Source organism: Salmo trutta, unplaced genomic scaffold, assembly GCF_901001165.1.
Source record: "Salmo trutta unplaced genomic scaffold, fSalTru1.1, whole genome shotgun sequence".
Taxonomy (NCBI): domain Eukaryota; kingdom Metazoa; phylum Chordata; class Actinopteri; order Salmoniformes; family Salmonidae; genus Salmo; species Salmo trutta.
This window is the reverse complement of record NW_021822911.1, coordinates 13,871,272-13,896,534: the sequence shown is the minus strand read 5'-3', so window position 1 is coordinate 13,896,534 and position 25,263 is coordinate 13,871,272. Positions and strand designations below refer to the sequence as shown.

Genomic DNA, 25,263 nt, shown 5'->3' with positions numbered 1-25,263 from the left:
GCCATGGGGATATCGGTTACGGCTAAGGAGTACTGTCTGCATGGGTAGCTGTGTTGCCATGGGGATATCGGTTACTAAGGAGTACTGTCTGCATGGGGAGCTGTGTTGCCATGGGGATATTGGTTACGGCTAAGGAGTACTGTCTGCATGGGTAGCTGTGTTGCCATGGGGATATCGGTTACTAAGGAGGACTGTCTGCATGGGTAGCTGTGTTGCCATGGGGATATCGGTTACTAAGGAGGACTGTCTGCATGGGTAGCTGTGCTGCCATGGGGATATCGGTTACTAAGGAGGACTGTCTGCATGGGGAGCTGTGCTGCCTTGGACTTGGTGAGGAAACCTGCATGGAACTGCCATACTTCGCTGAGGGAATATCTACCAAGTCGTGAGTAACCACAATGTGAGGTGCTTCATTTGGACACGGGTTGTGCACGACTCATTGGGGATTATTATTTTTGTATTTCTTTTAAAATAAAGGTGAAATAAATAAATAAATTGGTAATGGTGAGAGGTTAGCATGTTTTGTTGTAGCCTCTGTTATTGGTAATGGTGAGAGGTTAGCATGTTTTGTTGTATCCTCTGTTATTGGTAATGGTGAGAGGTTAGCATGTTTTGTTGTAGCCTCTGTTATTGGTAATGGTGAGAGGTTAGCATGTTTTGTTGTAGCCTCTGTTATTGGTAATGGTGAGAGGTTAGCATGTTTTGTTGTAGCCTCTGGTATTGGTAATGGTGAGAGGTTAGCATGTTTTGTTGTAGCCTCTGTTATTGGTAATGGTGAGAGGTTAGCATGTTTTGTTGTAGCCTCTGTTATTGGTAATGGTGAGAGGTTAGCATGTTTTGTTGTAGCCTCTAACTTTCTCTCTCATTATTATTCATGATTCATTCATGATTTGTATTAATCATGTTATCATCAGGGTTCATTTAGTAGTGTTTAGAAACATGTTATCTACTCACTTAGACAGAAAATTATCCAGTCATCATCCACCATTTTATTATTGGGCAAAACAAACTGCAAATGTGACAAACTAGTTTACAACCAAACACTAATCTTTTGACTGCTTTAATACACTATGAGTGAATTGGTCAGAAAACATATGACTTCTTTAAATAGGGGGACTAGATGCATAAAGTGCTTTTATTTTTCTAAATGGTGAAACAGAAATGTATGAAAATATCCTCTAATGAAAGGTGACATTATATACTGTCACCTCATATGAAACATTTGATCTGAAATCCAAAATGTTGGAGTTTAGCGCCACATTTAAAATGTTATCTTCACTGTCAAAATAGATATGATGTGGACTGTATACTCAATACAATCTAAATCTGATACCTCACTGTCTGTCTTCTGACTGATACTGCTTTTAAACTGGTCTGGTCAGTCTACTCAAATATTCGTCTATACATTTTTCTATCTACAAGTAATATGATAATTTAAAATAAAGATACATTAATTTCTGAATAGATATGTTAGGTTTCAGGACACTGATGTATCTGAATATGATGAAAAAATATACTGCCACTATTTTCACCACCAAAGAATAGCAGTGTGATTTTAATATGATCTGACTCTTTGCAGGCTGTCAGGCTGTCTAGTCACAGAGGAAGGCTGTGCTTCTCTGGTCTCAGTTCTCAGTTCAAACCCCTCACACCTGAGAGAGCTGGATCTGAGTAACAATTACCTGAAGGATTCAGGAGTGAAGTTGCTCTCTGCTGGACTGGGGAATCCCCACTGCAGACTGGAGACTCTGAGGTCAGTATTCCTGTAGTTGGTCAACAAGTGATAACTGTTCACCAGATCCACATGTGTTTACCAGGCACACATAGTCCACACCATATGTGTTTGGACAGTGAAGCTTACAGTTTTAAATGTGGTGCTGTGCTCCAGCATTTTGGATTTGAGAAAGAATGTTTGATATTAGGTGACAGACAGAATGTCACCTTTTATTTGAGGTTAAAGGTGAGAGGTTAGCATGTTTTGTTGTATCCTCTGTTATTGTTAATGGTGAGAGGTTAGCATGTTTTGTTGTAGTCTCTGTTATTGGTAATGGTGAGAGGTTAGCATGTTTTGTTGTAGCCTCTGTTATTGGTAATGGTGAGAGGTTAGCATGTTTTGTTGTAGTCTCTGTTATTGGTAATGGTGAGAGGTTAGCATGTTTTGTTGTAGCCTCTGTTATTGGTAATGGTGAGAGGTTAGTATGTTTTGTTGTAGCCTCTGTTATTGGTAATGGTGAGAGGTTAGCATGTTTTGTTGTAGTCTCTGTTATTGGTAATGGTGAGAGGTTAGCATGTTTTGTTGTATCCTCTGTTATTGGTAATGGTGAGAAGTTAGCATGTTTTGTTCTAGCCTCTGTTATTGGTAATGGTGAGAGGTTAGCATGTTTTGTTGTATCCTCTGTTATTGGTAATGGTGAGAGGTTAGCATGTTTTGTTGTAGCCTCTGTTATTGGTAATGGTGAGAGGTTAGCATGTTTTGTTGTATCCTCTGTTATTGGTAATGGTGAGAGGTTAGCATGTTTTGTTGTAGCCTCTGTTATTGGTAATGGTGAGAGGTTAGTATGTTTTGTTGTAGCCTCCTCTGTTATTGGTAATGGTGAGAGGTTAGCATGTTTTGTTGTAGCCTCTGTAACTTTTTCACTCATTACTATTCATGATTCATTCATGATTTGTATTAATCATGTTATCATCAGGATTCATTTAGTAGGGTTTAGAAACATGTTATCTACTCACTTAGACAGATAATTACTCCAATCATCATCATCCACCATTCAGTTTCTAATTGGCAAAACATAACCAAAATACATACAAAACAAACTGCAAATGCATCAATGTCACCTCATATGAAACATTTGATCTGAAATCCAAAATGTTGGAGTTTAGAGCCACATTTAAAATGTTATCTTCACTGTCAAAATAGATATGGTGTGGACTGTATACTCAATACAATCTAAATCTGATACCTCACTGTCTGTCTTTTGACTGATACTGCTTTTAAACTGGTCTGGTCAGTCTACTCATATTTGTATTATACATGTTTCTATCTGCAGGCAAAACTTTGATAATTTGTAATTCATAATATGTTACATTAATTTCTGAATAGATATGTTAGGTTTCAGGACACTGATGTATCTGAATATGTTGAAAAAATATACTGCCACTATTTTCACCACCAAAGAATAGCAGTGTGATTTTAATATGATTTGACTCTTTGCAGGCTGTCAGGCTGTCTAGTTACAGAGGAAGGCTGTGCTTCTCTGGTCTCAGCTCTGAGGTCAAACCCCTCACACCTGAGAGAGCTGGACCTGAGCTACAATCACCCAGGAGACTCAGGAGTCAGACTGCTCTCTGCTGGACTGGAGGATCCACACTGCAGACTGGAGAAACTCAAGTATGTGGAGGATTTATGTCAATGTTCATATCAGACATGTTTGACTTTTCAGGCTAGTTAAGACAAACATTCTTACCACCAATTGGACAACGTTATATGCTAACTGTGTGTGTGTGTGTGTGTGTGTGTGTGTGTGTGTGTGTGTGTGTGTGTGTGTGTGTGTGTGTGTGTGTGTGTGTGTGTGTGAGAGTTCAGGTGTATCCCTCAATGACTGTCTGTTTTTCTGCTTACCGCTACAGTGTGGAACATGGTGGAGAGAACAGAATGAAACCTGGGCTTAGAAAATGTGAGTGTTGACTGCTGTGAAGAATATGACTAAGAATAAGTCTTAATTCAAGTTAAGTCAAAGACCATCATCATTATTGACTTGGTCATAATAAATATCAGCTGTAGTTCTACAGAAGCAGAAATCAGGGACACCAAAGTTTACAAAGAGTTGCTTTGAGTGTGTGTGTGTGTGTGTGTGTGTGTGTGTGTGTGTGTGTGTGTGTAATTAATGTAAATAAGTGTGTTTTATATTACCATACAGTATAACATGTGAGCATTCAACAAGTCTCAAGTTACCTTAACTTCTCCTTTTGATACCTAGAAACATCTACATTAAATGAATTAGTGAAAAGTGAGTTAACATTCTAATGTGAATGATGATGATTTCTAATATTGTGTCTGGTTTCATCCATCAGATATCTGTGATCTCACACTGGACCCAAACACAGTAGACAGACTCCTCTCTCTGTCTGAGGAGAACAGAAAGGTGACATGGAGGACAGAGGAGCAGCCGTATCCTGATCACCCAGAGAGATTTGAGGGCTGTGAACAGGTGCTGTGTAGAGAGGGTCTGACTGGGCGCTGTTACTGGGAGGTAGAGTGGAGTGGGGGGGCTGATATAGGAGTGACGTATAAAGGAATCAGCAGGAGAGGAGAGGGTGATGACTGTGGTCTTGGATTCAATGACAAGTCCTGGAGTCTGTTCTGCTCTGACAACAGTTACTCTGCCTGTCACAATAATCATCTCACTGCCATAAACGTCCCCTCCTCCAGGTCCCACAGAGTAGGAGTGTATCTGGACTGGCCAGCCGGCACTCTGTCCTTCTATAGAGCCTCCTCTGACACACTGACCCACCTGATCACATTCACCTCCACATTCACTGAGCCCCTCTATCCAGGGTTTAGGGTTCATTATGACTCCTCAATGTCCCTGAAATAATAACTGGAGACACACACACACACACACACACTGGACAAACACACACACACACACACACACACACACACACACACACACACACACACACACACACACACACACTGGACGGACACACACACACACACACACACACTGGACGGACACACACACACACTGGAAACACACACACACACACTGGAGACACACACACACACACACACACACTGGACAAACACACACACACACACACAGGACACACACACACAGGACAAACACCCACTACACACACAGGACAAACACACACACACACACACTGGACAAACACACACACACACACACTGGACAAACACACACACACACTGGACAAACACACACACACACACACTGGACAAACACACACACACACACACTGGACAAACACACACACACACTGGACAAACACACACACACACACTGGACACACACACACACACACTGGACACACACACACACACACACTGGACAAACACACACACACACACACTGGACAAACACACACACACACACACACTGGACAAACACACACACACACACACACACACTGGACAAACACACACACACACACTGGACAAAGACACACACACACACACGACAAACACACACACACACACACACTGGAGACACACACACACACACACACACACTGGAGACACACACACACACACACACACACACTGGAGACACACACACACACACACACACACTGGACTCACACACACACACACACACTGGACTCACACACACACACACACACACTGGACTCACACACACACACACACACACACACACTGGACAAACACACACACACACGACAAACACACACACACACTGGACAAACAAACACACACACACACACACACTACACAAACACACACACACACACACTGGACACACACACACACACACACACACACACACACACACTGGACAAACACACACTGGACACACACACTGGACACACACACACTCACTGGACAAACACACACACACACTGGACAAACAGGACACACACACACACACACACTGGACAAACACACACACACACTGGACAAACTCAAACACACACACACACTCACTGGACACACTCTCACACACACACATGCGCGTCTTCCTATAATTGTGAGGACCTTGACCCAGGACCTCTTACAATAACACCGTTAAAATACCAATGTGATCATTTGTTGTCTTTTATGTTAAATAACAAATTGTATAATTATATGTGGACATACGCTCCATAGTTGTACAAGTATACATGGATATATTGTACTTTTCATAATAAAACATACTTGAAACAAGAAAAGACGTGTTAATTGTGAAAACAGTTTAGTTATTGATTTTACATTGTCTCTGTCAAATATGAAATGAAATACAAAACAATTAAATATGTACAACAGAGTGTTGTGATGCAGGGTTACTATAGCAACAGAGTGTTGTGATGCAGGGTTACTATAGCAACAGAGTGTTGTGATGCAGGGTTACTATAGCAACAGAGTGTTGTGATGCAGGGTCACTATAGCAACAGAGTGTTGTAATGCAGGGTCACTATAGCAACAGAGTGTTGTGATGCAGGTTCACTATAGCAACAGAGTGTGGTGATGCAGGGTCACTATAGTAACAGAGTGTGGTGATGCAGGGTCACTATAGTAACAGAGTGTTGTGATGCAGGGTCACTATAGCAACATAATGTTGTGATGCAGGATCACTATAGTAACAGAGTGTTGTGATGCAGGGTCACTATAGCAACAGTGTTGTGATGTAGGGTCACTATAGCAACAGTGTTGTGATGTAGGGTCACTATAGCAACAGAGTGTTGTGATGCAGGGTCACTCTTCTCACTCTCTGCTCTCTGTTCTCTCTGCTCTCTCTCTTTTCTTTCCCTCTGTTCTCTCTGCTCTCTCTCTTTTCTTTCCCTCTGCTCTCTCTGCTCTCTCTCACAGCTGTCTCTCTGTTCTCTGCTCTCTCTCTCTCTCTGCTCTCTCTCTCTCTGCTCTCCCTCTCTCTCTGTTCTCTCTGCTCTCTCTGCCCTCCGCTCTCCCTCTCTCTCTCTCTGTTCTCTCTGCCCTCTCTGCTCTCTCTCCCAGCCTGCTATCTGCTCTCTCTCTCTGCTCTTTGCTTTGCCTGCTCTCTATGCTCTCTGTTCTCTCTGCTCCCTCTGTACTCTCTCTCTGCTCTCTGCTTTTCCTGCTCTCTATGCTCTCTGTTCTCTCTGCTCCCTCTCTGCTCTCTCTCTCTCTGCTCTCTGCTCTCTATCTCTCTCTCACTGCTCTCTGCTCTCTATCTCTCTGCTCCCTCTGTACTCTCTCTCTGCTCTCTCTGCTTTCTGCTTTTCCTGCTCTCTATGCTCTCTCTATGCTCTCTCTCTGCTCTCTCTCTGCTCCCTCTCTGCTCTCTCTCTATGCTCTCTCTCTCTCACTCTCTGCTCTCTCTCTGCTCTGCTCGCTCTCTGCTCTCTCGCTCGGCTCTCTCTGCTCTCAATGCTCTCTGCTCTGCTGCTCTCTCTTATCTCTGTCTCTCTCTGCCCTCTCTGCTCTCTCTCTGCCCTCTCTGCTCTCTCTTATCTCTGCTCTCTCTGCCCTCTCTGCTCTCTGTGCTCTCTCTCTGCTCTCTCTCTGCTCTCTCTGCCCTCTCTTCTCGCTCTCTCTGCTCTCTCTCTTTTCTTTCCCTCTGCTCTCTCTGCTCTCTCTCTGCCCTCTGCTCTCCCTCTCTCTGTTCTATCTGCTCTCTCTGCTCTCTGCCCTCTCTGCTCTCTCTCTCAGCCTGCTATCTGCTCTCTCTCTGCTCTCTCAGCCTGCTCTCTGCTCTCTCTCTCAGCCTGCTATCTGCTCTCTCTCTGCTCCCTCTGTACTCTCTCTCTCTGCTCTCTCTCTCTGCTTTTCCTGCTCTCTATGCTCTCTCGTCTCTCTGCTTCCTCTCTGCTCTCTCTGCTCTCTGCTCTCTCTCTGCTCTAACTCTGCTCTATGCTCTCTATTCTCTCTGCTCTCTATCTCTCTGCTCCCTCTGTACTCTCTCTCTGCTCTCTCGCTCTGCTCTCTGCTTTTGCTGCTCACTCTCTGCTCTCTCTCTCTCTTTGCTCTCTCTCTTTGCTCTCTCTCTTTGCTCTCTGCTCTCTCTCTGCTCTCTCTCTGCTCTGCTCTCTCTCTTTGCTCTCTCTCTTTGCTCTCTGCTCTCTCTCTGCTATCTCTCTCTGCTCTCAATGCTCTCTCTGCCCTCTTTCTTCTCACTCTCTGCTCTCTTCTCACTCTCTCTCTGCTCTCTTCTCACTCTCTGCTCTCTTCTCACTCTCTCTCTGCTCTCTTCTCACTCTCTCTCTGCTCTCTCTCTCTCTCTCTCTCTCTCTCTCTCTCTCTCTCTGCTCTCTCTCTCTCTCTCTGCTCTCTCTCTCTCTCTGCTCTCTCTCTTCTCTCTCTCTCTCTCTCTGCTCTCTCTCTCTCTCTCTGCTCTCTCTCTCTCTGTTCTCTCTCTCTCTCTGCTCTCTTCTCACTCTCTGCTCTCTTCTCACTCTCTGCTCTCTCTCTGCTCTCTCTGATCTCTGCTCTCTCTGTGTTCTCTGCTCTCTCTCCCTCTGCTCTCTCTCCCTCTGCTCTCTCTCCCTCTGCTCTCTCTCCCTCTGCTCTCTCTCCCTCTGCTCTCTCTCCCTCTGTTCTCTCTGCTCTCTTCTCACTTTCTGTTCTCTGCTCTCTGCTCTCTCTGCCCTCTCTTCTCTCTCTGCCCTCTCTCACTCTCTAGTCTCTCTCTGCTCTCTCAGCCTGCTCTCTCCCTCTGCTCTCTGTGTTCTCTGCTCTCTCTCCCTCTGCTCTCTCTCCCTCTGTTCTCTCTGCTCTCTTCTCACTTTCTGTTCTCTGCTCTCTGCTCTCTCTGCCCTCTCTTCTCTCTCTGCCCTCTCTCACTCTCTAGTCTCTCTCTGCTCTCTCAGCCTGCTCTCTGCTCTCTGTTCTCTGCCCTCTCTCTTCTCTCTCTCTGCTCTCTTCTCACTCTCTGCGATCTCCCTCTCCCTCTGCTCTCTCTTCTCTCTGCTCTCTTTGCTCTCTGCCTCTCTCTCACAGCTGTCTCTCTGTGTTCTCTGCTCTGCTCTCTGCACTCTCTCTCTCTGCTCTCTCTGCCCTCTGCTCTCTCTCTCTCTCACAGCTCTCTCTCTCCGTTTTCTGCTCTCTCTCTGCCATCTCTGTCCTCTGCTCTCTCTACTGTCTGCTCTGCTCTCCTCTCTCTCCCTCTCTACTCTCTCTCTCTGCGCTCTCTCTGCGCTCTCTCTCAGCACTCTCTCTCGCTCTCTGCAATCTTTCTGCTCTCTCTCCATCTGCTCTCTCTGCTCTCTTCTCTGTTCTCTGCCCTCTCTCTGTTCTCTGCCCTCTCTCTGTTCTCTGCCCTCTCTCTGTTCTCTGCCCTCTCTCTGTTCTCTGCTCTCTCTCTGCTCTCTTCCCTCTCTCTGCTCTCTTTCTCCCTCTGCTCTCTGCTCTCTCTCTCCCTCTGCTCTCCCTCTGCTCTCTGCTCTCTCTCCCTCTGCTCTCTCTCTCTCTCTCTGTTCTCTCTGCTCTCTTCTCACTTTCTGTTCTCTGCTCTCTGCTCTCTCTGCCCTCTCTTCTCTCTCTGCCCTCTCTCACTCTCTAGTCTCTCTCTGCTCTCTCAGCCTGCTCTCTCCCTCTGCTCTCTGTGTTCTCTGCTCTCTCTCCCTCTGCTCTCTCTCCCTCTGTTCTCTCTGCTCTCTTCTCACTTTCTGTTCTCTGCTCTCTGCTCTCTCTGCCCTCTCTTCTCTCTCTGCCCTCTCTCACTCTCTAGTCTCTCTCTGCTCTCTCAGCCTGCTCTCTGCTCTCTGTTCTCTGCCCTCTCTCTTCTCTCTCTCTGCTCTCTTCTCACTCTCTGCGATCTCCCTCTCCCTCTGCTCTCTCTTCTCTCTGCTCTCTTTGCTCTCTGCCTCTCTCTCACAGCTGTCTCTCTGTGTTCTCTGCTCTGCTCTCTGCACTCTCTCTCTCTGCTCTCTCTGCCCTCTGCTCTCTCTCTCTCTCACAGCTCTTTTTCTCCGTTTTCTGCTCTCTCTCTGCCATCTCTGTCCTCTGCTCTCTCTACTGTCTGCTCTGCTCTCCTCTCTCTCCCTCTCTACTCTCTCTCTCTGCGCTCTCTCTGCGCTCTCTCTCAGCACTCTCTCTCGCTCTCTGCAATCTTTCTGCTCTCTCTCCATCTGCTCTCTCTGCTCTCTTCTCTGTTCTCTGCCCTCTCTCTGTTCTCTGCCCTCTCTCTGTTCTCTGCCCTCTCTCTGTTCTCTGCCCTCTCTCTGTTCTCTGCTCTCTCTCTGCTCTCTTCCCTCTCTCTGCTCTCTTTCTCCCTCTGCTCTCTGCTCTCTCTCTCCCTCTGCTCTCCCTCTGCTCTCTGCTCTCTCTCCCTCTGCTCTCTCTCTCTCTCTCTGCTCTCTCTCCCCCCAATCTCTCTTGCTTTTTATATCTTAACAGGGATGCAGTTTGGACAATCACCACTTGATGGCAGTGTTAAACCAGAAGTGATGAAAACAACATCACTGCATCGAGAGAGAGAGAGTCTAATATACTGATATACAGTGCATTCAGAAAGTATTCACACCCCTAAAACTGGCCTGTCACTAAAACTGGCCTGTCACTAAAACGGTCCTGTCACTAAAACGGGCCTGTCACTAAAACGGGCCTGTCACTAAAACGGGCCTGTCACTAAAACTGGCCAGTCACTACAACGGTACGTACGTACATTAGTTTATTATAGGGAACCTGGTAAAATGTATAACAGGATATATAGACTGTGTTCCCTATAATAAAATATACAACAGGATATATAGACTGTGTTCCCTATAATAAAATATACAACAGGATATATAGACTGTGTTCCCTATAATAAAATATACAACAGATTAAAGACAGCTGTATATTATTTTTTTGGACCCCAAAATATTCTATGTTCACGCCCACTTTTTTTGCACTATGTTCTCCTGCAAAAAAACTGGTCCCAAACAATATGTCAAAATGAATAAAAAAATGATACAGCTGTGTTTAATAAGATCAAACTGAACTAACTGCTATCTTGAAATGTTGAAAAAGTGTTTTTAAATAGGCATCCTATCATTTGAAAATTAGTTGAAAGGCTAAGTGATTCTCCTCCTGAGAAGAAGCTGACAGCCTTCAAACATAGTGCAAAAAAAGTGGGCGTGAACATAGAATATTTTGGGGTCCAAAAAAATAATATACAGCTGTCTTTAATAAGATCAAACTGAACTAACTGCTATCTTGAAATGTTGAAAAAGTGTTTTTAAATAGCTCAGTCTTATCACTCAATATGAGTCAAAATCTGTCACTTCCAGGACTGCTCATTTTGTCAAAAATGAAAAAATGAAAAAAATAACAACTCACAGCTGTGTTAATAGACCCAACTCAAACATCTGCTATCTTCAAATGTCCAAAAAAGGTATTTAAATGGGCCTACCAGACATCTTCTGGAGAGAAGATAAGGTCAGGGACTCCTGACTGACTCTCCGTCATGTTGAAATAGGTTCTCCTGTCTTACTTTCTGTCATGTTGAGATTGGTTTCCCTGTCTTACTTTCTGTCGTGTTGAGATGGGTTACTTCTTCTTGAGAGAACTAACCCAAAATTAGTCGAACTAACCCAAAATGAGTCGAAAGGCTAAGGGATTCTCTTCCTGAGAAGAAGCTGACAGCCTTCAAACAGAGGAAAAAAAGTGGTCCCAAACAATATGTCAAAATGAATAAAAAAATGATACAGCTGTCTTTAGTTCAGTTTGATCTTATTAACTGCTATCTTGAAATGTTGAAAAAGTGTTTTTAAATAGGCATCCTATCATTTGAAAATTAGTTGAAAGGCTAAGTGATTCTCCTCCTCAGGTTACTACTCTGGCCCATAAAATAGAATTTGCATATTGTTAGTATTTGGATAGAAAACACTCTGAAGTTTCTAAAACTGTTTGAATGGTGTCTGTGAGTATAACAGAACTCATATGGCAGGCAAAAAAAACTGAGAAAAATTGAATCAGGAAGTGGGAGAAATTCGAAATGTAGTTTTTCTTTTGAATCCCTAGAAAAAACTACAAAGACATCGTAGGTGCAACGTAAATCCTGACTCTTCCATTGGCTGTCAACAATCTTTAGGAACTGCTTTTCATCCGTCATCTGTTACCGGGCAGAAAATTCTGTCTCGTTCAATCCCTGGCCAATCAGAGAACAGGTGTCTTATGACGCGCATCCACGTGACTTAGCTGTTGTTTTTATTTGTTCTTGTATGACTGAATACCTACAGCCCAGTTGTTAAATTATCCCCATTTGACGTTAAAAAATACCCTAAAGGATTGATTGGAAACATCGTTTGACGTGTTTCTACAAACGGTAATGGAATTGTTTGGCCATTTCGTCTACGGATTTGCGTCCACGCCACATTGGCATGGTAACATGTAGTTCTGGACGGGTCAACAAAACGGACCTATTTTGGACATAAATGATGGACTTTTGCAGAACAAATGAACATTTTTCTTGTGGAAGTGGGAGCCCATCCGAGTGCATTCCGCCAGAAGATCAGCAAAAGGTCAGTAAATATTTCCAACATATTGTTAGAGATTTGTCGACGCCGTGGTTGAAGGCTAACTGTATAGCTTAGCATTGAAGGCTAAATTCTGGACTCAGAATTTTGAACAATGTTGCTTTTTCAGTAACGTTATTTTTTAAATCTGACAAAGTGGTTGCATAAAGGAGTAGATTATCTCTAATTCTTTAAATAATTGTTGTCATTTTTTTTTCAACGTTTTATGAGTTCTTCCGTAAATTAAATGTGTCTTTTCACCGGATGTTGTGGGGAGAAAACATTTTCTGAACGTCACGCACCAATGTAAAAATTGTTTTTTTGGATGTAAATATAAACTTGATCGAACAAAAAATGCATGTATTGTCTAACATGATGTCCTAGGAGTGTCATCTGATTCAGATTGTCAAAGGTTTGTGCTTAATTTTAGCTGTATATCTGGTTTTGTGATGGCTATCGTGCTTGGAAAATGGCTTTTTAATTTTTTTTTTGCTGAGATGCTAAAATAATCTGTTTTTCTTTCACCGTAAAGCCTTTTTGAAATAAGACAATGTGATTGGATTAACGAGTAGAGTATCTTTAAAATGCCATATAATACTTGAATTTTAATTTTGAGATTATTTGGATGTGATACTTTATCAGTGTTTACAGTCATACCAACATGATGTATATGATACTTTATCAGTGTTTACAGTCATACCAACATGATGTATATGGTACTTTATCAGTGTTTACAGTCATACCAACATTATGTATATGATACTTTATCAGTGTTTACAGTCATACCAACATGATGTATATGATACTTTATCAGTGTTTACAGTCATACCAACATGATGTATATGATACTTTATCAGTGTTTACAGTCATACCATGAAATGATCAGTTAACCTCTAGACTAGAAACACAGACAAATCACTTCAGGATGAAGTCCAATAGATGTCGCTGTTGCACTGTAGTAGTGGGGGGGGGGGACAGGAAGTTCCGGTAGGCGCACACCATTATTTAGAATAAGGAAAACGCAAGAACTGTGCTGTCCTTTTCTCTTTATTACTACAGTCTGAGGTCGGTAACGTCAACAGTGAGGACAATCCCAGCCTGCCACTCTCCTTCCACACTGAGTCCAAACCTACAGTCACTGGGTCCTGATTGTGACAGTGGAGCCCAGTTTGCACTGCAGGATCCAGAGATGGAATCAGTGAAGCTGGAAGACTGCAGTCAAACACTGGAGCTGAATGTCAACATTAAAGAAGAAGAGGAGGAGGAGATTGTCTCAACATGGTCTCCATTCTCTACATACAGAGAGCAACAGCAGGAAGATCACAGAGCTAAGAGGTCTCACCACTGCCCACATTGTGAGGAGATTTTCCCAATTCTATCAAAGCTAAAAATACACCTTAAAACACACACACTGGAGAGAATCTGTATCCCTGTAATGACTGTGGGAAGAGATTCACAACATCAAGGTCTCTGACAGTTCATCAGAGAATACACACAGGAGAGAAGCCTTACTCCTGCTCTGACTGTGGAAAGAGTTTCTCTCGACTGGGAAACTTAAAAACACATGAACGTATACATACAGGAGAGAAGCCTTACTCCTGCTCTGATTGTGTAAAATGCTTCACAACATCAACTGACCTAAGAGTTCACCAGAGAACACACACGGGAGAGAAGCCTTACTCCTGCTCTGACTGTGGAAAGAGTTTCTCTCGACTGGCCCAGTTAAAAAGACACCAAGGTAATCATAAAGGAGAGAAGCATTATCACTGATCTGACTGTAGATTTTGTTTTTTATCAACAGCTGAGCTAAAAGGGTCATCAGAGAACACACAGAGGAGAGAAGCCTTACTTCTTCTCTTAATGTGGCAAGAGTTTCTCCCGATTGGGAAATGTAAAAACACACCAACGGATACACACTTGAGAGAAGCCTTACAGATTGGTGTCTTTTTTTTAAATGGGCCAATGTATACATAAAGGAGAGAAGTCTCATCAGTTTTCTCAGACCAGCTAAGATTAGTCACTCCACTTAATTCTCATCCTATAAAATAATTGGCAACTTTGAATTGGATCAAATGAAGACAGCGTAGAACACTCTTGTAATCCTGTTGTTTCTCACTGTGAGAACCGTGCAGAAAAAAGGGAGCATTCTAGAATGTTAGTCTCTCTTCTCTTTACTGATCAGCACCTTGTTGATATTGAGATCTTCGATTTGCAATGATGGTTGAATATCCTCTGTGAGGCGTCTCACAATGGAGTCTGATGGTTGACTGGGTGGTACTGCTTCCCTCTGTAGTTTTCTGTGGGAATGAGCTTGTATTCACAACATATACTGAGTGTACAAAACATTAAGGACACCTGCTCTTTCCATAACATAGACTGTTTCTGTACAGCACTTTGTGACATCGACTGATGTAAAAAGGGCTTTATAAATACATTTGATGATTTGATTGGTCTCCTGTACTATGTTTCCCACCAGCTCCTCTGTCAGAAACAACTTGAAGCACTCTGCCTCAGATGGAAATGGACTCCAGACTGGGACTCATCAAAACAAACAGCAGGGCCAGGAGCTTCATTTCATCAAACAACCACCCGATTGGTTTGGTATTGGGCTTGTTCGACAGGCGATTGCAGACTGACTGATGTACAAATTCCCTGTTGCTGCTGTTGAAAGAAGCGTTCCGTCCACTACATTATACGTCACACTAACAGCATTACCTTAAAGCCCCACATTATGTATTGTTACACCATGTAGGATCAGTATAGACCTAGTCTGTTCATTATATACATCTACATGATGTATTGTTACACCATGTAGGAGCAGTATAGACCTAGTCTGTTCATTATATACATCTACATGATGTATTGTTACACCATGTAGGATCAGTATAGACCTAGTCTGTTCATTATATACATCTACATGATGTATTGTTACACCATGTAGGAGCAGTATAGACCTAGTCTGTTCATTATATACATCTACATGATGTATTGTTACACCATGTAGGATCAGTATAGACCTAGTCTGTTCATTATATACATCTACATGATGTATTGTTACACCATGTAGGAGCAGTATAGACCTAGTCTGTTCATTATATACATCTACATGATGTATTGTTACACCATGTAGGAGCAGTATAGACCTAGTCTGTTCATTATATACATCTACATGATGTATTGTTACACCATGTAGGAGCAGTATAGACCTAGTCTGTTCATTATATACATCTACATGATGTATTGTTACACCATGTAGGAGCAGTATAGACCTAGTCTGTTCATTATATACATCTACATGATGTATTGTTACACCATGTAGGAGCAGTATAGACCTAGTCTGTTCATTATATACATCTACATGATGTATTGAAACACCATGTAGGAGCAGTATAGACCTAGTCTGTTCATTATATACATCTACATGATGTATTGTTACACCATGTAGGAGCAGTATAGACCTAGTCTGTTCATTATATACATCTACATGATGTATTGTTACACCATGTAGGAGCAGTATAGACCTAGTCTGTTCATTATATACATCTACATGATGTATTGTTACACCATGTAGGAGCAGTATAGACCTAGTCTGTTCATTATATACATCTACATGATGTATTGTTACACCATGTAGGAGCAGTATAGACCTAGTCTGTTCATTATATACATCTACATGATGTATTGTTACACCATGTAGGAGCAGTATAGACCTACAGTAGCTGGCTACTTATTTATTTATATGTTGTTTGACTGAATGAAACTGCCTTAAATGTGCTGTAGTAAAAAAAATGTATTCTCACTAATCAATCACCACATTCCTGTCTTTGTATGTCTCAATATAATAGTATTATTTAATTAAATCCATGTAAAATAATCTTTGTCTGAAAATAAAATGTGATCCTCAACTGCGTTTCCCTCCAGTCAGCAGACGGCGATGTGCGTCTTTCAGGCGATGCTGCAGCGTGACGTATAATCTAGTGGACGGTTCTTCATAAACAGCTCGTCAACCACCTCGGTAGCTTGCTAGCCAACATAGCCGAAAGATTCAAGCTATTTAGACGCTTTCGGTCTATATTAGCTACTGTGTTTTAGACACACTTCTGTCGTATCTACTTGTTAACCTATTTAATTTAATATTACGTTATTTTTTATTAGTCAGCTATAGTAGCTGGCAGGTTATATTAGCATTAGCCTGGTCGCTAATTATAGCTAGCTAGCTAACATCCCCGAACATGAGCTCCCTAAACTACTCCCCTCCTGTTAAAGAAGAGGAGGTCTGCTGGACGGAGAAAGAAGCTCTGGGGCTGAACATTGTCGTGAAAGAGGAGAAGGAAGAGGAGGATGTTACAGTTAAACAAGAAGTAGAGGGTGAGGCTGTTACAGTGAAAGAAGAAGAGAAAGACGTTTCAGTTAAACAAGAGGAAGAAGAGGATGATGCTGTTTTTGGAGTGAAGAAGGAAGGAGAGATTACTGTCACATTGAAAGATGAAGAGGAGGAGACAGGAGATCTGAGTAACACCAGTAAGTACCACCTTCAATTAGTTTTTAACTTTGGATATTCGGAGTTGGCTCGTCAATACCTCTTCAACGGAGGGCCCTGGGATGATGACTGATATGTCTAGAATCAGACGACGTAGAGAACAAGCTACCCCTTGTTTTCTCCGTTCCGTTTCCAAAAAGTGACTTAACATATATATTTGAGGAGGGTCTATCTGCTGACCGCAGACTGGGGGCCACGGCATGTAGTGATTTTAATGTAGTGATGTTTTACTACACACCGTGACCCCCAATAGAGCCATGTGAGAGTTGGGTTGGCTACACCAAAGATTATGGATATACTGACAAGATGTCTCTCCGTCCTAACAAGTGGAGTCGTTGTCCACAAAGCTGCACTGTGGGTTGTCTATCTCCCACCTATCCTGTCTTTGGATTGGTGGATACATCTTATTATTGTAATCTATTGTTTATATTCTATGAGGGTTGTTGTCGTCAACCGCCTGTATTCAATGGAGAGAGATGCTAAGCTACTAGCATGAATATGCATAGCGATCTGGAGACAAATCCTATAGTGTTTTATCAAAGTTGTCGGTATGACACGTGTCCACATAACAACTTAATCATTACGAAACTTCTGTTAGATCAAGTAAACCTCACGTAGCAAATAAGCCATTCATTTTGTTGTTGACCAAATTCAACACTTTTCACATTGGGTTGATAATTGTTTCCACTTGGATACAACCAACTGTAACCTACTGGCATGACCTAGAGAGATACAACCTACTGTAACCTACTGGCATAAACTAGAGAGATACAACCTACTGTAACCTACTGACATGACCTAGAGAGACACAACCAACTGTAGCCTACTGGCATGACCTAGAGAGTTACAACCTACTGTAGCCTACTGGCATGACCTAGAGAGATACAACCTACTGTAGCCTACTGGCATGACCTAGAGAGATACAACCTACTGTAGCCTACTGGCATGACCTAGAGAGATACAACCTACTGTAGCCTACTGGCATGACCTAGAGAGTTACAATCTACTGTAACCTACTGGCATGACCTAGAGAGTTACAACCTGCTGTAACCTACTGGCATGACATAGAAAGATACAACCTACTGTAACCTACTGACATGACCTAGAGAGACACAACCAACTGTAGCCTACTGGCATGACCTAGAGAGTTACAATCTACTGACCTACTGGCATGACCTAGAGAGATACAAACTACTGTAGCCTACTGGCATGACCTAGAGAGTTACAACCTACTGTAACCTACTGGCATGACCTAGAGAGTTACAACCTACTGTAACCTGCTGGCATGACCTAGAGAGATACAACCTACTGTAACCTACTGGCATGACCTAGAGAGATACAACCTACTGTAACCTACTGGCATGACCTAGAGAGTTACAACCTACTGTAGCCTACTGGCATGACCTAGAGAGATACAACCTACTGTAACCTACTGGCATGACCTAGAGAGTTACAACCTACTGTAACCTACTGGCATGACCTAGAGAGATACAACCTACTGTAATCTACTGGCATGACCTAGAGAGATACAACCTACTGTAACCTACTGGCATGACCTAGAGAGATACAACCTACTGTAACCTACTGGCATGACCTAGAGAGATACAATCTACTGTAACCTACTGGCATGACCTAGAGAGTTACAACCTGCTGTAACCTACTGGCATGACCTAGAGAGATACAACCTACTGACCTACTGGCATGACCTAGAGAGTTACAACCTACTGTAGCCTACTGGCATGACCTAGAGAGATACAACCTACTGTAGCATACTGGCATGACCTAGAGAGTTACAATCTACTGTAACCTACTGGCATGACCTAGAGAGTTACAACCTGCTGTAACCTACTGGCATGACCTAGAAAGATACAACCTACTGTAACCTACTGGCATGACCTAGAGAGATACAACCTACTGACCTACTGGCATGACCTAGAGAGTTACAACCTACTGTAGCCTACTGGCATGACCTAGAGAGATACAACCTAATGTAACCTACTGGCATGACCTAGAGAGTTACAACCTACTGTAACCTACTGGCATGACCTAGAGAGATACATTCTACTGTAACCTACTGGCATGACCTAGAGAGATACAACCTACTGTAACCTACTGGCATGACCTAGAGAGATACAATCTACTGTAACCTACTGGCATGACCTAGAGAGTTACAACCTGCTGTAACCTACTGGCATGACCTAGAGAGATACAACCTGCTGTAACCTACTGGCATGACCTAGAGAGTTACAACCTACTGTAGCCTACTGGCATGACCTAGAGAGATACAACCTACTGTAGCCTACTGGCATGACCTAGAGAGATACAACCTACTGTAGCCTACTGGCATGACCTAGAGAGATACAACCTACTGTAGCCTACTGGCATGACCTAGAGAGATACAACCTACTGTAGCCTACTGGCATGACCTAGAGAGTTACAACCTACTGTAGCCTACTGGCATGACCTAGAGAGATACAACCTACTGTAGCCTACTGGCATGACCTAGAGAGATACAACCTACTGTAGCCTACTGGCATGACCTAGAGAGATACAACCTACTGTAGCCTACTGGCATGACCTAGAGAGATACAACCTACTGTAGCCTACTGGCATGACCTAGAGAGTTACAATCTACTGTAACCTACTGGCATGACCTAGAGAGTTACAACCTGCTGTAACCTACTGGCATGACATAGAAAGATACAACCTACTGTAACCTACTGGCATGACCTAGACAGATACAACCTACTGTAGCCTACTGGCATAACCTAGAGAGATACAACCTACTGTAACCTACTGTAGCCTACTGGAATGACCTATATATATATATATATATATATATATACATACAAGCATTTCTAAACTTTTTTTCTCACTTTTATGGGGTATTGTGATGTGTTTATGAGGTATTGTCTGAAAGTTGATCATTGAAAAAAGAAATCAATTTTATAATAACCAAATGTGTAAAAAGGGAAGGGGTCTGAATGTATGTATGTTGTATGTTCTAGGGCAGATTTTTTTTTGAAATTAGTATTTTCTTTCTACCAATTGATTGGTTGAAATGTTATGACGTGTATTTGTTCATATAGACACACCCCATGTGTTTAATAAAATCAACTGTATGTGCAGAACTTGAACTGAACTGATGCTTCAAGCGTTTGATTAAATAATTAACACACACAAATGACTTGAGGAAGCCAGAGGTCAATATAACCAGAAGAAAATAACCAATTCCCCACCTGCTGCTGGCCTTCGTTAATTCTGACGTTATGCTCCTGGAGTTTCCGGTAAAATAGGCAAACTTTTTCCATTTCCGTTTGAAGTGCCAATTTATCTTACCATTTCTACCGATCTGCGTGCCAGTTATGAACGAGTTGCAACACCTGTTTTGCTCCGCCACTTCCTGGGTCGGTGAAGTGAGGTATTAAATTTAAGGATTAAATCATTTAAGGAATATATCCGAGTCTCACGCTCATCACCTGTGGAATGCGGGGCTTCCAGCGAGGTGTGGATTTAATAGTATGTTGTACCTAATTTCCCTCCTTCAGGGATCAGTAGTTATAGTCATAACGTGTGGATTTAATAGTATGTTGTACCTAGTTTCCCTCCTTCAGGGATCAGTAGTTATAGTCATAACGTTAAGCTTGTCATATGATGAACTTTAACTTAAATACCGGATCTTGCTGTCGGACAGTTTTTTGTATTCAGATCTCTGAAATGCTCTCTAACTACGTAACATTTATTGTCTCCTTATGTTACGCTGGGAAAACAGTTTTCATTGGAACAGAAATCCTAAATCATTTCAGTTTACTAAATCCAATGGTTCTAGCCGAGAGTCACCTTAACTTTATTGACAACTCCCAAATGGATACTGTCATTAATGCGGTTCTTAAATAATTACGCATAATACTTAATACTGTAGCTGTTTAGTTACAGTCACATGTTCAACTATCATCAGCTGATCCAGGAAATCATTTTCTGCATGCCAGTCAAATGTAGTTCTTCATTCATTACACCGGTAAAGACAGTTATGCCGTGCTCCACGTTGGATCCAACATCCCAAACAAATCGATATTTATAATGTGTTATTGTCTACTTGATTTACAGTAGGGTCTCGTTAGTCCGTTTGGAAACGGAGATACTTAGCTCATAATGTGTAGAAAACTGTTCCTTGATGGAAAGGCTATTGTACAACACACAGAGCTATTTTCCTTTATTCAGGACATTTAGAATGACAACACATCACAGAGTAGCCTAGTGGGATTATTCACAAAATTATCTGGTGATCAGTTATGAAATGTCATGACAAAGACATTTTACTTTCCATGTTTCACCTGAAATATTAAATGATTTATAGTCTTAGGTCTATGTTGTTGTTAGGTGAAGTTATGGGTCCTACAGTAGGTCTATGTTGTTGTTAGGTGAAGTTATGGGTCCTACAGTAGGTCTATGGTATTGGTATAACTAGCAGTTTCTGCATTAGCATGGAGTTTCTGCAACCAAATTGCGTGCGCATTACCAGATATACTACATCCATAACTAGTGGTTTCCTCATTACCAGATATACTACATCCATAACTAGTGGTTTCCTCATTACCAGATATACTACATCCATAACTAGTGGTTTCCTCATTACCAGATATACTACATCCACAACTAGTGGTTTCCTCATTACCAGATATACTACATCCACAACTAGTGGTTTCCTCATTACCAGATATACTACATCCATAACTAGTGGTTTCCTCATTACCAGATATACTACATCCATAACTAGTGGTTTCCTCATTACCAGATATACTACATCCATAACTAGTGGTTTCCTCATTACCAGATATACTACATCCATAACTAGTGGTTTCCTCATTACCAGATATACTACATCCATAACTAGTGGTTTCCTCATTACCAGATATACTACATCCATAACTAGTGGTTTCCTCATTACCAGATATACTACATCCATAACTAGTGGTTTCCTCATTACCAGATATACTACATCCATAACTAGTGGTTTCCTCATTACCAGATATACTACATCCATAACTAGTGGTTTCCTCATTACCAGATATACTACATCCATAACTAGTGGTTTCCTCATTACCAGATATACTACATCCATAACTAGTGGGTTTCCTCATTACCAGATATACTACATCCATAACTAGTGGTTTCCTCATTACCAGATATACTACATCCATAACTAGTGGTTTCCTCATTACCAGATATACTACATCCATAACTAGTGGTTTCCTCATTACCAGATATACTACATCCATAACTAGTGGTTTCCTCATTACCAGATATACTACATCCATAACTAGTGGTTTCCTCATTACCAGATATACTACATCCATAACTAGTGGTTTCCTCATTACCAGATATACTACATCCATAACTAGTGGTTTCCTCATTACCAGATATACTACATCCATAACTAGTGGTTTCCTCATTACCAGATATACTACATCCATAACTAGTGGTTTCCTCATTACCAGATATACTACATCCATAACTAGTGGTTTCCTCATTACCAGATATACTACATCCATAACTAGTGGTTTCCTCATTACCAGATATACTACATCCATAACTAGTGGTTTCCTCATTACCAGATATACTACATCCATAACTAGTGGTTTCCTCATTACCAGATATACTACATCCATAACTAGTGGTTTCCTCATTACCAGATATACTACATCCATAACTAGTGGTTTCCTCATTACCAGATATACTACATCCATAACTAGTGGTTTCCTCATTACCAGATATACTACATCCATAACTAGTGGTTTCCTCATTACCAGATATACTACATCCATAACTAGTGGTTTCCTCATTACCAGATATACTACATCCATAACTAGTGGTTTCCTCATTACCAGATATACTACATCCATAACTAGACTAGTGGTTTCCTCATTACCAGATATACTACATCCATAACTAGTGGTTTCCTCATTACCAGATATACTACATCCATAACTAGTGGTTTCCTCATTACCAGATATTCTACATCCATAACTAGTGGTTTCTTCATTACCAGATATACTACATCCATAACTAGTGGTTTCCTCATTACCAGATATACTACATCCATAACTAGTGGTTTCCTCATTACCAGATATACTACATCCATAACTAGTGGTTTCCTCATTACCAGATATACTACATCCATAACTAGCGGTTTCCTCATTACCAGATATACTACATCCATAACTAGCGGTTTCCTCATTACCAGATATACTACATCCATAACTAGCGGTTTCCTCATTAGCAGGGAGGAGTTTCTGCAATCAAATTGTGTGCGCATTGCCCTCGTGCCGCAATTTTAGCAAACACAGAAAGGGGCCTATATTGGAGAGCGAAAGTCGTCTGGCACACTGCTTAGAGTTTCAACAACTTTAATAATTTATTTCTAGCCTACAATCATCGATGTTACTACTAATGTGAAAACAAGACTAAATATGACTATTCTTGCTCATTTTAAGACAGTTGTCAAATAATTTTAACATTCATTACAGACGTCAATTGTTGTACAACATCATGGCTACGCTGTTGGCATCATCCTTTTACAGTGGATTCTGCTGTTGTGGGCCTTTAACCATCTGTCTGACTTTGTTGTTCACACAGGAGAGATACGGGACAGTCGTGGATCCTCTGGGGAGCCTCAACATCATGATGCTGACGAGGAAGAGAAGAGTCTCTCCAGATCAGAACACCTCAATAAACACCAGCAGAGACCCACAGGGAAGAGAACTCACTGCTGCTCTGACTGTGGGAAGAGATTCACCTCCCCATCAGGCATTAAAATTCATCAGAGAATCCACACAGGAGAGAAACCTTATAGCTGTCATCAATGTGGGAAGAGTTTTACCACATCTGGCCATCTGACTCAACACCAGAGAACACACACAGGAGAGAAACCTTATAGCTGTGTTCAATGTGGGAAGAGTTTTGGTCAATCTGGAGCTCTGACAGTGCACCAGAGAACACACACAGGAGAGAAATCTTATATCTGTGAGTTTTGTTCGATCTGCCCATCTGACATTACACCAGAGAACACACACGGGAGAGAAACCTTATAGCTGTGATCAATGTGGGAAGAGATTTACTACATCGAGCAATCTGACTCTACACCAGAGAACACACACAGGAGAGAAACCTTATAGCTGTGGTCAATGTGGGAAGAGTCATGTTTCATCTAGCAATCTGACTCTACACCGGAGAACACACACAGGAGAGAAACCTTATAGCTGTGTTCAATGTGGGAAGAGTTTTAGTCAATCTAGCAGTCTGACTGTACACAAGAGAACACACACAGGAGAGAAACCTCTTAGTTGTGACCAGAGATAATCTGATAAAAGATCTCTGATCAAATATCAGAAAATACATGGAGTTGTTTCATGATATTAATGTCACAATGTGGAATGTTTTAACATTGTAGTAGGAGTATTTTAATAATGTCACAATTTAGAACCCTAAACGTTTGTCCCCTGTTCTACTGATTTCAACATTTTATGGATATTAGCCTCAGGGGAATAATCCAGGCTCTGAAATGGAAGAGTACTATTTTTGTGATTTAACAAAAAGTGACTAACAAAAAAAAGAGTTGTGTTACACTTACCATGTTGGTGACGCACTTGAATCAAAATGCAACAAAATGCAACAAATGTAGCTAGCTGTTTTCTACAAATTGTCCTTTAACCAGTGATGTACACATTATTCCCAGATTCTGTGTGGTTTTTGAGCTGTTAGTTTTAACAGGACGTGCAACCTCCTCTCCCTCCTCTCGGCACAATTGATTTCAACATGATATCGATGAGTGATGACAAATAAGTGTTGTGTTCCTTTGTTTAGGGACCCCTACATTTAAATGCATCACTCCAAAATGTAGCTGACTGTCTTCTGCAGGTTGTCCTCTAACCAGAGAGGTAAACGATATCTCCCATTTCCATGTGTTTATTTTAGTTGTTAGTTTCAACATCACGTACAACCTGATTTCCCCCCTATTCGATATCAGTGATTTATTGCTACTTGTCAAAACAACAGCGTTTCTGGTGCTTGTGCAGTTCATAAGGTGCTTGTTTAAAAAAATACAAGTAATATGATTATTGTTTGTGTATATTGCACATTTTATGTTTAGGTTTTCAATACATCACAAACCGTTTCTGCATATTGGTGATTGATTTGGACACTTTAAAACTGTTTTGACATTGGGGCTATCCCATCTAGCAAAATGTCATTGAAAAGAATACTATGCCCGACGGCCAATAATCAATTTGTCTATAATCAATTTTATTAACAATCCTACATCACTCCAGTATTTCTTTACAACATTCAAATGCTAATTGTCTTTATTCCACTACTGAAGAAGCATGACTCAAATCACCTCATATTTAAAACATTCAGCCTGACAATAGATACAGGTTTTATTATTCCATGCCTCACCATTAAGTTAATTATTGCCAAGGACAACTTGGTTTCTGATTGTCTCAGATGTGGGCAGTCAAAAATATGTGTTTTCCGATCCAACAACATGCCTATCGAGATATTGCAGGAGT

At 41.7% G+C, this 25,263-nt stretch overlaps 2 protein-coding genes across 2 annotated transcripts in view; one reads left to right on the top strand and one right to left on the bottom strand.

Annotated features, from left to right (window-relative positions):
* LOC115186634 (uncharacterized) overlaps positions 1-4,616 on the top strand; it is a 40,323-nt gene extending 35,707 nt beyond the window's left edge. Inside the window, 3 exon segments of the mRNA XM_029746202.1 lie at positions 3,215-3,388; positions 3,628-3,674; positions 4,072-4,616. Of these exon segments, the coding sequence (XP_029602062.1) occupies positions 3,215-3,388; positions 3,628-3,674; positions 4,072-4,595 (745 nt within the window). The 3' untranslated portion in view covers positions 4,596-4,616.
* Positions 1-25,263, bottom strand: part of LOC115186636 (zinc finger protein 271-like) — a gene marked incomplete at both ends in the record, with an annotated part of 131,931 nt that overhangs the window by 93,602 nt on the left and 13,066 nt on the right. The gene's annotated exons all lie outside the window — the stretch shown is intronic.